Raw genomic sequence first — 14025 nt, 5'->3', positions numbered from 1 at the left:
AGGTGTGCAATTCTGTAATACGTCATCTATATCTCACATTGTGTGTTCACCACCCAGAGTCAGTTCTCCTTCCATCACCATATTATTGTTTTCGTAATATGCAACCTAACTTTTTAAGAAACAAAAATAAGTTACTTAAACCTACTGCAGAAAATATAAAACAGAAAATAGCAGATTGAACAAATACTGTAGACTCTGAATATAAATGATTCTTCATTTATTTGTTCAACAAAACTTTATGGAGATTCTGGCATGTACATAATCATTCCAACATGTACTAGTGCTCAAAAGAGCCCACATGGCCTCACTCTGGCACCAGCTCACATGTGGTCTGGCCTCAGGTCTCGTTTGTCAAGAAATTCACCATGTGACAGGACAGAGCACCAGAAAGGAAATGAGGGTAAAGAATAAGGTTGTTTCATTTTACTCTGAACTTATTTTTATTGCTTTGTAACAAATTGGATCAAATTATATGCAGATTCTGCAGACAGTTATGATTTTTAATACATCACGAGGTTTTATAGATTCAAAACACTTAAAGTCCTTCAAATATCCAAATGAAAGATGAGTATCCCTCCCAAGTTTATAAAAATGGCTTAAAAAATAATTCCTTCAGCACTTTTTATGATAAACTATTTTATATGTGTTGTTTTATTTTAAAACACTAGTAAAACAACCATTCTGAAATCTAGGTTCCTAATAAAATGTTTGCTTTTCAAAAATCCTATTGTTTTAGTTAAAGTATAAATTTCAGTGCATGTCTTCAATATAATTGGGATTCTGCTGATACTTATAGTTCCAAGACTAATTAGAAATGAAGGATTCTGTTTGAGATTTGCAAAGTTTTTCCACCTTCAATTATTTAAGAAAATTGAAATTATTCCATTTACATGTTTAATACTCCAGAAGGTTCTCTCTTAGCTACAATAATGTAAATAGTAAGTAGACCTTATTTGAACAAGCAATTATGTTTAGTTTGCTACCAAAGAGATACCTCTGACTAATCACATTGTTGTGGAGAACACTGACTCACTTTCTAATTCTAACCAAATCAACGTGCGCCTCTGGACCAAGGCCTTTCAGATGAGCTGTAAACTTTGAGCAGCTAGACATTAAGTACTTGAAATGTATTCCACATTATTCTGTACTAGAAAATGCTGGAAGCAGACCTCGATAGAGCATCCAAAGCGTCCTCAGAGCAGTGACTCAACACACAAACGTGGGTTTCGGGGATAATTGCGTTTCATCGTGAATGCGGTGGACGTGGACATGACCAGAAACAATTTATTTTTGTTAATAGTCTTTAGAGCACAAGTCTATTAAGTGCTATATTCCATTCCAATGGCTGTTGCAGACCATGAGGCAGCTAATTTTTAGGGCTGTAACAATTCAATATTGTTCTTGCAAATGTACAGAAAATAAAACTGGAAACAGAAACTGACCATAAACAACTATGGAGTCATTAGAGGTTAACAGTCACTGGCAGAATCCAAGCTCCAGCACCATTCAGACAATCAGAGAAACAACCAAGCATCACTAAGCAATTTAGGACTTCATATATCAGACAGTCTATTCCACTCTAGGGGGGGATGAATGAACATTGTCTACTTAAAATTTGAAGGAGAAAAAAGGTTTAAAGGAGGAGAAAATAACTCAGAATTTTTGGTGGATATTCATTACGTATATTTGGTATATGTTCAAGAATAGAGCAGTTCTTTTATTTTAAGATGTTCTCAGACATGTACTCTTACCTTCCTCTGTGATGAAGTTGGGGCCTTCTCTTTTGAGTAGTATACCCAGCAGGATGACTTGGCTAGCCAGACAGCTGCAGTCCTGAAAATATAAATCACTGAGTAACTGGAGTGAAATGGGTACAAAAGTTACCACAGTGGGTAGCTAATCGTGAAAACACATGATGCAGAGGGAAAATATTCTGCTATGGAGTTGAGGAAAGATAAAACGTCATCAATATACTCTCAAGCATTAGATGACATTATACAGCCATTATCTTAGATATCTTGGAGATGGACGGTACATAAGCTGGCTTCCTGGGGTAATGGGGACTTAATAATCAAATTTTCCAGGAAACAAGATGATCAATAGATAGAAAATGTTATCTACAAGCATTGTCACTTATTCTGCCACTCTCTGAGAGGTCTGGCCCAATCATTTAACCAGTCCCTTCTTGACTTTAGTTTTTCGTGAATGGGAGACTATGTTGCTATGGACCTGTTGTGAAGAGATGAATGAAAGGAGGGGCTGTGTGTCGAGTGCTTGTTAGAATATTAGGGTGCTAGGCTATATGCTTTCTGCCTACGGCATCATGTTCATGCTTATGAAGACCTACAGATAGTAATGATCAATAACAAGGTCTGATGATGTCTGGCAGGATATATATTTAGCCTACATGCTCACATTTTTATGGCCCAACGAGATGTCCGAGTTCTACCATAAGAATTTCATTTCCTTGGATAAGCACTACACTCTAACCCCATCCCGCCTCTTTTAAATGCAAATAACCTTAGGGACAGTAAAATACTGGTTGCTAACATAATATTTATATAGATGTGGTCGTAGGATTTTTTCCTTAGTGACTGGATAGATTGAAAGCAGCATTAGACCTAAGTGCTGGGCAGGAGAGAAGACCCAGGTTGTCAAAGGAACGGGCACCGAGAGACACATGCGGAGCCTGCAGGCCGCTGGCCTTGCCCTAACTTCTTTACTGGCCTACACAATGCTCTCACATCCGAGGCGCCCGACCTCATCCCCACTCCTTAAGCATCTCGAAGACCTTCACGCTAATGTCAGACCCTGAGAACAACCTCATTCCTGCCCTGGGACTAGACTGGCTACCCACCTCCAGGTTCATTGCTACCTTCTCTCAGAGGACAAAAAATTAATACGGCTTCCCCTGGGAGTTCCTGCTCTGCCAGCCCCACACAGGGCCACCTGGGAATTGCACGGTCCTCACATGCAGTTTTTGAAGAATTTCCCGGGTGGGTCTGTTTTTCCACTCAGTGATGGTGACCTCCGGTTGCTGCTCCAGTTCTGGAGTGCTCGAGGCGCTGCTTTGTCGTTTGACTTTTGAATGTTTGGGAAGCTGTCGCTCCTCAAAACTCTTAAATTCTGGAAGCCTAGAAGTTAAAAGAAAAAGTTTCAGATTTCCTGCCTTTCTAATGTAACCTCAAGAAACACAATAGTAAGCCAGAGGGACTTACTCTTCAGTGTCACTGATTCGTAGGAAGTCAAGTTGTTCCACTACAGCTCCGGATATTAGTGTCTGAAATGGGATTGAGAAGATTTGCAGCTCTTAAATTCAAGACACGTCCTTAGGATCGGCGCATATACTTTATTGTAAGTACGTAATACATCAAAAAGAGTTTACTTAAAAAATATATACAACGCTTAAGTAATTTCTTAAACGAGCATTCTAAAATTCAGCAGGTTTTCAGACAACAAAACCCCCTGAAATAGAACACAGAGGTCAGGCTCCAAGTTCATGAGTCGTAATAAAGAGGAAAGTCCACATGAGATGAACTGTACGTTCTCTCTGTTCTTAGAATTGCGGTTATTTTTAAGTTGAGATTAAAATGCACTGTCTATTAAAATGTTAAAAATATATTTTGAAATTAAAAAAACACACCCATGAAACACTAAAATTGTTTTGGGAAAAGATGTGAAATTGCACGTTGGATTCTGCTCCTGTGACGTATTTCAGGGCAATCCAGTGATGGGATATTGCCAGTCTCCATGTTTCGGGATCATGCTAGATGTTGCTTATCCAGCCCAGACCTTCTCTACATCCTGGCAACGCACATTTGGTCCTTTTATTTTCCATTAGCTCCTGATTATAGGTTGAGCAAACTACATGAGACCAAACTTGAACATAGCTTTTGTTTGTTGGTGGTTCATTGTGAGTAGTATACATGAATGATAACCCACAATGAATTTTAGCAATGTGTGTCCCTTCTCATTATCATGATGAGTTGTCAGATAAAAACTAAGGAAGGTAATGCATAAAAAACAAGCCAAAAGTTATTATTTTAAAAATAAGGCGATTCCCCAATCCAAAGTGCCGTATATATATTACTTTCTCTGTTTTCTCACGGTTCATTGGAAATGTGAAACAAGACAGGGAACGTCCCTTTGTTGGCTACCCACCCAGAATTGTGCTGCCTTCTCCTGTGCTGGGAACTCACAAAGTCCATCTCCCACAAACATCCACTACAAATCGCAGGGTAGATCTATTATCAGCTGTCAAACTAAAGCCTCCTTGCACAGTTGGGATGCAGCTGGTCTGCACATATTGTGGCTCTCCACAGGCAAGTCTGAGGGCAGTCTGGGCCTGGAAGAGAGCAGCTCACATTTACACAGCTTGCTCTCTAGTTATCTGTTTTGCTGGACAAATATTCATCGAACACCTGCCATATGCCACATACTATGGAAGGTGCTGAGGATATAGTATGAACAAAATCCACAAAATCCCTGACCTCTTAAAATGGTGTGTATCAGTAGATAACAAACAAATCTAAACATGTCAGATGGTGATAGATGCAAAGAGAAATAACAAATGCAGGGGAGTAGGAGGTGGCAGGTGATGAGAAAAGGCCTCTCTAACGGCGTCCATGGAAGCAGAGGCTGGAGGAAGAGCTGGAGTCACCCACAGGGATAAAGGAAGAGTGCAGGACTGAGGGAGCAGCAAGTGCCAAGTCCTGAGACAGAAGCAGGCCTGTGACTTTGGAGCAATAAGGAGGGCAGTGTGGTTGAAGTAGAGCAGACGGGGAGAGTGGTAGGAGAGGAGGGCAGAGAAGGTTCGGATCACGGGTAGCACACAGACCGCTGGGAGGACTTTGGTTTTCACTTTGTGTGTGAGCGTCACCGGAGGCTTACGATACGTGACGTACTCTAACTACCAATGACCAGGTACAGTAGGAAGAGGCTAACTGTCTGATAGCCAATAGGAATTTAGGAGACAACTGTAAAAATCTGGGTGAGAAATGATGGCAGCTTGGACCCTGCCGTTAGTGCTGGGGATGATGGGATGGGGTTAGATTCTCAATATGTATGAGGGTAGAGAAAACCGATTTGATAATAGATTGTAACGTGGGTATATAAAGAGTTAAGAACTAATTAATTTTCAAAGCTGGCAACCAATATTGAAAACGTAAGAAAATTAATTTTGAGTTTAATATTTTCTATTTTTATTAGCCTACCCACCCTTATGTACTAATTCAGCTCATAAGGTGAATGCTTAATCGGAGTTAACAGGCAAATGCTAAATTCCATTAATAGTCTCTAAAGCATTTGATCAAAAAAATTTAAGTTGGTTGCAGAGGCTTATAAATTAGTTTTATAAAAAACATTGTCTTTATAATGTGCTAGCCATTACCACTTCAGTTCTGGAGGTAATTAAAGAACTTAATACTGTTATATTTGTGTCAAATGAAATATAATAGTCAAAAGGTACCCCGCTCTGCGATACTCAGTTATATGCTACCAGGTCCTTCCCAGTGGAACATTCTGCCTAAGACCGCACTCCATCCCGTCATTCTGCAACCTCACCTGGATTTGTTTTCAGTTGGCCTCCCCCGCTAGAATTAGTCCCATAAAATCAGGGACCCAGCAAACGCACTCTATAAATATTTGTTGAATCAATGAACCAATATTTGCATATTGCTACAGAGAGAACAGTAGTGAGCAGACCACTCTGTGAATGCAGAAATTGCATTCACAAGCTTGGCCTGAAAGTTTTCAATCCACAGAAAGAAGCAGACACAGAAACTAGCTACACCTACAATAAGAGCTACGTGAAGGTTCAAGCACAATGCCAGACGCACACTGTAAGGAGATCAATTCCAGTCTCAGAAATTTCACTTAGAGAGGTGACATTGACCTAAATTATAAAATTAAAGTATGACTCAGACAGGAGGGAGGCAGAGGCAACTCTCGAATAGAGTAACAGCATGAGCAGGAAAAAAATCCCGATTGCATTCAGAGATTTTGAAAGTAGCCAGTGTACTTGTGAGGTGGAAAGTAGGGCTGGGAATGGACCCACAGAGCGGGTCCGCGGCGATGAAGCTGGAGGGAGGCCGAGGCCAGTAACGGGCTAAGAAAATCTGAAAAAGTTTGAAATAAAATCCAAGAGAAGCCTACAGGCACCATTTCATTTCCTATATTAAAGAGAAGAGCTGGGTTGTTGTTTAATGGGTATAGAGTTTCAGTTTCGCAAAAGGTATCTGGACCCACAGCCCAAGGTTAGACAGTAGGTCACGTCACCACTCTGGACCCCAGTTTCCTGCAAAACTGAGCTTTTTTTTTTTTTTTTTTTTCTAAGGAGGGCACAGCTCACAGTGGCCCATGCGGGGATCAATCCAGCAATCTTGGTGCAAATAGCACCACGCTCTAACCAACTGGGCTAACCGGCCACCCTGAGATGAGCTTTTAAAGTCTAAAATTCTGGTTGGGAAACCACTGCAATTGTTCAAGCATCATATTGGAAGCACCAAATAAGCAGGATGGTGGGAATAGGAGGTGGGTACAGAATAAAACCTTAAGACAAAAACCTTATTAAACAGAGCACATATTAAGAAATGTACTATAGCTGGGGTTAATGGTCCTGAAAACAGAACTGCAGTTCAGAAAACTACCTGTAGACGATCAACGTGAACTTTGACGCCTCCAACCACTCCTTTTTTAAAAGCTGCCAGCATATCTAACACGGGGTTGAATCGGCTACCTCTAAAAATATAAGCAGATACACAAAATGTACACATTAACAACAGAATGGGATATTCATAATCTAATTCTAAGTTCCTTTCACATATGCAAAGCGCTGTGCCACCACCCGGGGAGAGGGATCCAAAACACAAGGGGGGATGGGCAGGGGGACGTGGGCGCCTCATCTCTTCCTCAACCTACCTTATGTTGTCTTCCCGGATGAGAACAAGGAAAAGCGGACGTCCATGCATTTTCCAGTATTGTTTAATGAACTGCAATGCATTCTATCAAAACAGAAGGATGAGGTGGGTGTAACGGCACATTCTCTGAACTGATCAGACACTTAACCATTAATGGCAAAGAGTCAACAAATCTATGATTCAGGAGCAAAGCCCGGGTAATAGCGACTATTCAGAGGTAGAAATGTTCCCATACATACAAGCATACAAGTATCACTAAATGCAAGTTAAGCTGGGAACCATTTTGATTTTAAACTTAGTTCTTTAATCAGAGTGCACATGCTTAAAGATGCTTTTTGGGGGGTGGCCTAATAAATACACTTCAAGAATGGCCCCAGAGAGGAAAAATCAACCCAGGGCTATCATCCAGAAGATGAATTCTCATTCCACACTATTGTGGGTTTTATTACAGCAGGTAGAAGAGATTAGACTGAGTCTATACAGACCATCAGAAACGGGAGAGTTCTTAGTTTCTACTGTCATCATCGTATCAGAGACTTACACACACAGAAGTTAGCTGAGGTTTTACTTGACATTCCTCGTAAGTGAAATTATTTTGCTAACTCAGCTTCTGTTCAAAAAGAGAAAACCACTACTGTTGCAGTGAACACGGCTTCCAAAACAGGTGCCCCTCTTTTCACAAACTATTTCCTTTCGTTTCATTTCTACAAGTACAACAACAAAGTCAAACAACTTGACATAAAACTGACTGCACCTATCATTCTAAGGCTGTAAGTAATTGAACTCTTTCTCCAAAGCTTATGCAGCTGTGGTCGCACGTTCACATTTTACACTGTGTTACCCCGGTGTGTGATCCAGGAGCATTCAATTTAATAACATATGATAATATTAGTCAAAACAAAGTCATCCCAATGCAATAAAAAGGTGTTCCGAAGCTACCTTTATGTCATCTATCAGCAGTAAAACATCCTGAGACATGTAGAAATCGCTTAAGTCGAAGATGATAGGGTAACAAACCACAGTCTTTCCTAGAATGCGATAAATCTGTAAGGGACAATTAAAAAAGAGACGAAACAGGCTAAAGGCAAAGGTGTTGCAACACAAGTCCTAATAAAATTTAAAACTGATGCTTAATTCTGAATAAGCAAATAAAACAAAACCTTGTAAAATATGTATAATGTTAAGAAATTTTTAAGTTTCTTGATTGAATCAGCATGCTAACAAACAAAGTAGTCCACGTCTACTAGCATGATGGGAAAAGCCTGTGTCTGCGTAAAACTATTGTTATATAACCACTATTGTTATATAACAACTTAGAAATAACAGTACAGTGAGATGCTTATTCACTCCTAGAAAACTCCTGTCACACAGAACAAATAAGATTTACTTGTAGAAAACAATAATTCAATTAGCTCAAGTATGTAAGGCAATGTGAGAATGGCTACACAGCAGGGCAAACATTTCGGTCTGTGGTACTGTAATCTGAACAAGGAAATCTCACGAGCACCTTTGATGTCCCCAGGCAGCCAATGGGCCTGTCAGGCCTTCCGGAGAGTCCTAACTTTTCATTGATACCCAGATGGAAATAAGCCTGTAAGACACAAATTTGTAAATCAGAAAGATGCAAGAATCTGTGCTTTTCCTCTTTTGCCCTCCCCCGCACACACACACCCCCGGTCACCATCCCGCTTATTTCTGATTTTTCCAGAGAAAAAGAGGCCAGTGTAACCTTATTCCACGGATTGGATGCAAACCAGCTAGCCCATGATGTCAGCTGAGAGTCTGCGGCACTGAGAGATTTGAGAGCAAAGTTTCCACAGATCCACTTAGCCACACTCTAAAACCTGACACTGCGCTTACACTGTGCTAAATGCACAACTTATAGGGCTTCGATTTATAAAGGGACACAAAGAGACAAATATTTCCTGTGTGATAAAAATCTAGTTATTTAAAGTTTTAAAAAATGGGGCCACACATCACCTACTAGATTCCCATCTTCAAGTATTTCCCACCAAAATAGAAATGTCTTTATCGATTTTTCTGATGACATGAGTTTTACGAAAAATGTAAACCATATGCTACAAGTGAATGGTTCTGCTTCCTGTCACAACCCTTAGGCAACGCTGGTGTGTGTTAAAAGGAGTATAATTTTTTGTGTGATTCCTAAGAAACCCCAAAAGCATAAGACAGGGTTACAGATTATTACAGTACATAGATAAATACACCCATACCAAACACATATATCAATTATATATTTACATAAATGGGTTCATATACTATGTCATCTGTTCAGTGTCCCATTGTTTGAAACTTAATATTGTGGTGTTCCAATTTCAAGAGAGTGAACTGAGTCTACACATTCATTTACATTTCAATGTTGAAATTATTGAAGAATTATAAAGACTGGAAAAATATCTGCAGAAGTATTAGAAAAGGGAAGGGGGCCACAGTGGAGCACAAACATCTAGAACTTCTATGAGTAAATGTAAATGGACTGGGAATGAACTGGGAGTTGATCAGTGTCAGAGCTGAACACTTACTCCCATCAGAAAGCCTCAGCACTATTTGGGGTCCAGCCCTGATGAAGTTTGACACTTATCCCCTGATGAAGACAGCTCCCCATTTGTTGTTATTTCAAAACAAATTCAGTAAACATCTTTGGACAGGGCACTATTGTTTCTGCACGATAATTTCCAAGACTTGATGGACCAAAGAGAATGTACCTTCTCTTTGAAACGTAATGCCAGGGTGGTCACCCTCTAGAAATAACCGACCAATTTTACACTGATATTAATAGTGCATGGGCCATTTTTGACACTCTTTTAGGTCAAAATGAGATTATCTTAGTTACGAATGACTGTATTCAATTATTTTGTGGCTGACCATTTTATCATACATTTAATGGCTATTTGTATGTTCTATACATTTCTTTCATTTGTTCCCTTTCCTACTAGGTATTTGTCATTCTCTTTGATTTGTAAGAGATCTTGGTATATGACAGTCTATGACAATGAAGGCATCAGGCTGGGCAGGCTGCTGATGAGACTGTCCCACGTTGTACACACTCACACCATTTCATGCACTAGCTTACGGAGCAGGGACCAAACCACCGGGGGAAAGAAACACTTCATTCTAGATCTGCATGGTATTCCCATCTCCCATAACGCAAATCTCACCAGTTACACCTCACAACACACAACACACACAGTGAAAGCTCTGCTCTCAGCTGTCTGTCCTCACATATCTTCTGTGGGCTGAAGGAGGGAGCAGCTTCTCAGAAGAGAACGCTGGCACACAAATAGTGGACAAAATAGGGTTTGAGAGGGCACTTCCACGTTTCAAGGTAGACTTATAAGAAGCCGTATGCTAGCAGTGTGCCTGAGAGATGACTCGCAAAGCGCAGCTGGCTTGGAACACAGAGGCTGTCGCCACAGAGAGTCGCCCACTTGGACCCGTGCACAGGGAAGCCGGGCTCTCGGTCATCACATATCTTGTTTCTGTAGCCAAACCGCACACCCTCCTTGTAAACAGTGGCTAATGCAATGTTTAAAACAGCAAAATATAGAGTGAAGGATCCGTTATAATACCACCACTGTGATTCCATAGCACCTGTACAAACACGTATTGTGGCACTCAGCAGAGTGGGCTGTCATTAACTGGTTTTTTTGTCATACCACTAGACTCAGAGGTCACTGAGAACAGGGACAGTCATTTTATCTGAGTGCCCCACGGCGCTCTGCACACAGCACGTGTGCTGATGAATGAATGAATACAATATGCCATATTCAAGTCGTTTGGAGCCATGTTGGTCTTTTAGCTCGTGACTGCCTGTTGTTTGGTATGGACCCACTTACCATGAAAAACGTTGCTAATATAAATTAGGCCTGAAGAAAACCGATTCGGGTTAATTTACTTTGAGAGCATGTTTATCAAAGAACAACAACCTTGGTGACGGTTCCCTGGGGCTTTCAGAGGGAGATCACGAAAGCTCATCAGCAAACACGGTCTGCAAGACGGTCTGCAACTGAGAAAGTGCCCCGAGGAAGCGCCTGACACCATCGCGCCCATGATGCTTCTCTCTCGCCTGAGTAGCCTCAGTTCCCTCTGGGGCTCATTTACCCTCTTCTTACATAAAAACCAGCTTCCCGTCATTCGGCTCTTGGGGTGATTTGAAAGTGTTACTGACTTTGGGGAACCTTGCATTTTTGCTCCTATCTCTTCAGTTGGGAAAGAAAGAGCTGTGACTTTGTTAGAGGAGGATTCAGGGCTCTCGAGGGGCTGTGCTCTGGGTGACCGGCCACCCGGTTCTGGTTGCACGGCCAATGGGCAGGGTCCAGTCTCCTTAGCAGCCACCCCGAGCCCTGCACTTCCTCATGCAGTGTGTACCTCGCTTCTCCACACTTAGTCTGCGTCATAGCATCAAGGCTTTGACCACAAGCATCGGTGTCAACCCAAGGGACTCAAACTCCATCACTTGAGGGACCGTCCCAAACACATCCACCAAATCCCGCGGAGTTTGTTTCCATACTGAACACTTACCAAAGAAAAGTGGAAGCTTCTGAGTAACTAGTGGGAGCCAACGCGCTACCCTCCCGAGTGAGCAGGGATGCCCCCTGCACTGAGGCCCCCTGCAGCCATCCGCAGAGCAGGGCAAGCAGAAGGCCTCAAAAGGCGCCTTTTAATCCAACCCGAATAGGGGTTAAAAATAAACTCAGAGGTTTCTTGATAACCACTTTGAGACCCAGCGAACCAAAGAGGAAGGAATTACTGCTGATGCCAAACAGTAAGAAAATAGAAAAAGGAAAGTAACTATTACCAATACACATTTAGATGAGGAGGTTTGTTTAACCGTTAATAAAACGGAAAATAATCAAACCAAATGTGAAGGTTAGTTTACACAACTACTAAAATTAAGGCTAATTTGTTATTTAAGTGCCCAGTCTAGGTTAGAAATAGACTTTACAAGGAGGAGACCTCAACAAGCCCTATGCACAAAACATATACACACACAGTGCAGTTGGTCTTTCATTAACAATGTCTGATAAAATGGGTTTCTCAACGGAGTTAGAAAGACTTCGGGATTAATGGTGCTATCTCAGAACCGCATTTTAACTGCGCCCTTGACTACAGGAAGTCTCTCCGCGGGCTCTCGCAGCTCCACACAGGGAAGAAACACACTCACTCACTTTCACGAGCTCCTGCTGTGCCCATATCTGAATGGGTTCTACCTGTTGAGGAGTTTGAGTCTGAATACCATACGTGTTGAGGAAAACTTGAAGGCTAAAGAACATAGGGAGAAAAGAGAGAGAGATTTTGAGACAATGCATTTACTAGCTTGGAAAATGCCAGGGAGGGGGAGAAAAGGGAAGAGGCAGTGCTAAGTCGAAGCACACTTTTAATGTGCGTCAGCAATATGCCGTCTGTATTGCAATCCAGAGCCCCTCTGGGGTCTCACCATACATCAGAGGGGAGCTCTGGGGACTGGCACACAGGGTGAGCTCTGATTTGGGGAATCCCCATCATCTGTTTGTACTCATTTCTCAAAACTGCACCCCAGGCAACACTGGCACTGGCCGGGGTCTTTAATCTTCACATCAACTAAAAATGATTGTTAAACATGAAAAGAATGTTGTTCTGGCACTTAAAGTGACATTAACGTCGTGCTTAAAACCACGTCAAGGGGTCTATGAAATTAATCTCTACTGCCATACTCAATATTGTAAGTGTAAAGCAATCATCGCCCCTCCCCCCAAAACACCCCGCCCACGGGGATTCCATACCGTTGGCTTTCCGCTATGAGCGCCACGTGAACTACCAGATCATTTTCCAGTGGGCCCTGTAATACAGAAGGAGGGAGGGGAAAGGTTTTAGAAGGCCTGGTCATCATCAGAGGCAATGAGAGTCAAGGATGACAGTAAGCATCTCCAAGCCATTCATTAAAATGATGGACACAAGCCGGCTGTAAGTGGTCACCTCTCTTAGCTGGCTCTTCACTGCCTACTCCTCAATTTGATGGGTAGACAGAGTCATGGAACACCGAGGGATGGAAAGCCATAAATCTCACCACTACCAGAGGGGCCCGCCTGTCAGGGCTATTTTGAATGATGCGTAAGAGTAGTTTGGCAACCGAGAAGCATTTTCCATCATTTAACTCTGAAGGGAAGAGGAGGAACTAAAAATAAAAACCCAATTTATGTATTCAGTGTGAAAAAAATGATTGAGTTAAAATTGTTCATTTGACATCTTAACCACATATAAGGCTATTGCCTTTTTTGTTAGCCTTTTTTGTTTGTTTCCTTTGGCGTCTTATCCATCCAAATGGCTTTCTTGTAATATATAGTTCGTACGGTAGAGAAGGAAGTACCCTGTTGACTATCAATTAGCACTGTGTTCATGAAGTACAAGCTGCTGGGCTTACCAGTTCTAATCAAAGGTAGCGCTGGATATCTGCTGCTCTTTTTTGTGTGGAAAAGGTTCACTATAGCATATGTTATACATTGTTAAAAGGAACCCACCTCTGAGCCTGTACAGAATCAACAGAGAACATTAAGAAGTACCAATAGATTATAGTATTAGGAAGCTCTGAAAATACTCATCAGATATAATTTCTTTATATTAGGTGGATGCAAAGGTAATTGCGGTGTTTGCAATTGATTTTAACATTTTAAACCGCAATTATTTTTTCACCAACCTAATAGTAATGAGTTCAACATTCCCAAAATTATGCTATAAAACACTTGATTTACCATTAGTCAGTTCTTCTCTTCGCGTTCAATATGCCACTAGCATTTAGGTATGATGGAAGGCAAGAAATACCAGAATATATACATCAGCAGTAAATATCATACAATCCAAGATATGGTTCCCAGAATCATGAAAATGCCATTTCAGGCAGACTTCCCTGTGATTTAAATGACTCCATAAGAGAGAATATGATGTAATAACCCAACAAAAACAAATATGTATATAAAATGCTATAAATTCTATTTTTATTTGATAAAGAACTGAAAAGTTAATGTTACTCAAAAGGATGAGAAAAAATTATTCAGAGTCTCATCAAGATTTCTAATGACAGTCTACGGCCATACCAGCCTGAACGCGCCCAATC

At 41.2% G+C, this 14025-nt stretch overlaps 1 protein-coding gene across 4 annotated transcripts in view; it reads right to left on the bottom strand.

Moving 5' to 3' along the window:
- The window catches only part of PHKB (phosphorylase kinase regulatory subunit beta), a 136323-nt gene that overhangs the window by 23677 nt on the left and 98621 nt on the right, over positions 1 to 14025 (bottom strand). For all 4 annotated transcript variants that reach the window (XM_081030706.1, XM_081030705.1, XM_081030704.1 and 1 more), the window contains 9 exons: positions 12698 to 12753; positions 12104 to 12197; positions 8425 to 8508; positions 7857 to 7961; positions 6919 to 7001; positions 6648 to 6738; positions 3219 to 3280; positions 2972 to 3134; positions 1752 to 1833 (listed from right to left, as the gene is read on the bottom strand). In XM_081030706.1, the coding sequence (XP_080886832.1) occupies positions 1752 to 1833; positions 2972 to 3134; positions 3219 to 3280; positions 6648 to 6738; positions 6919 to 7001; positions 7857 to 7961; positions 8425 to 8508; positions 12104 to 12197; positions 12698 to 12753 (820 nt within the window). The remainder of the gene's footprint in view (positions 1 to 1751; positions 1834 to 2971; positions 3135 to 3218; positions 3281 to 6647; positions 6739 to 6918; positions 7002 to 7856; positions 7962 to 8424; positions 8509 to 12103; positions 12198 to 12697; positions 12754 to 14025) is intronic.

The sequence above is a fragment of the Rhinolophus hipposideros genome (genome assembly GCF_964194185.1).
Source record: "Rhinolophus hipposideros genome assembly, chromosome: 21".
NCBI classification, from domain to species: Eukaryota; Metazoa; Chordata; class Mammalia; order Chiroptera; family Rhinolophidae; genus Rhinolophus; species Rhinolophus hipposideros.
Note: the sequence above shows the minus strand (reverse complement) of the source record. Positions and strands in the feature narration are given on the sequence as shown.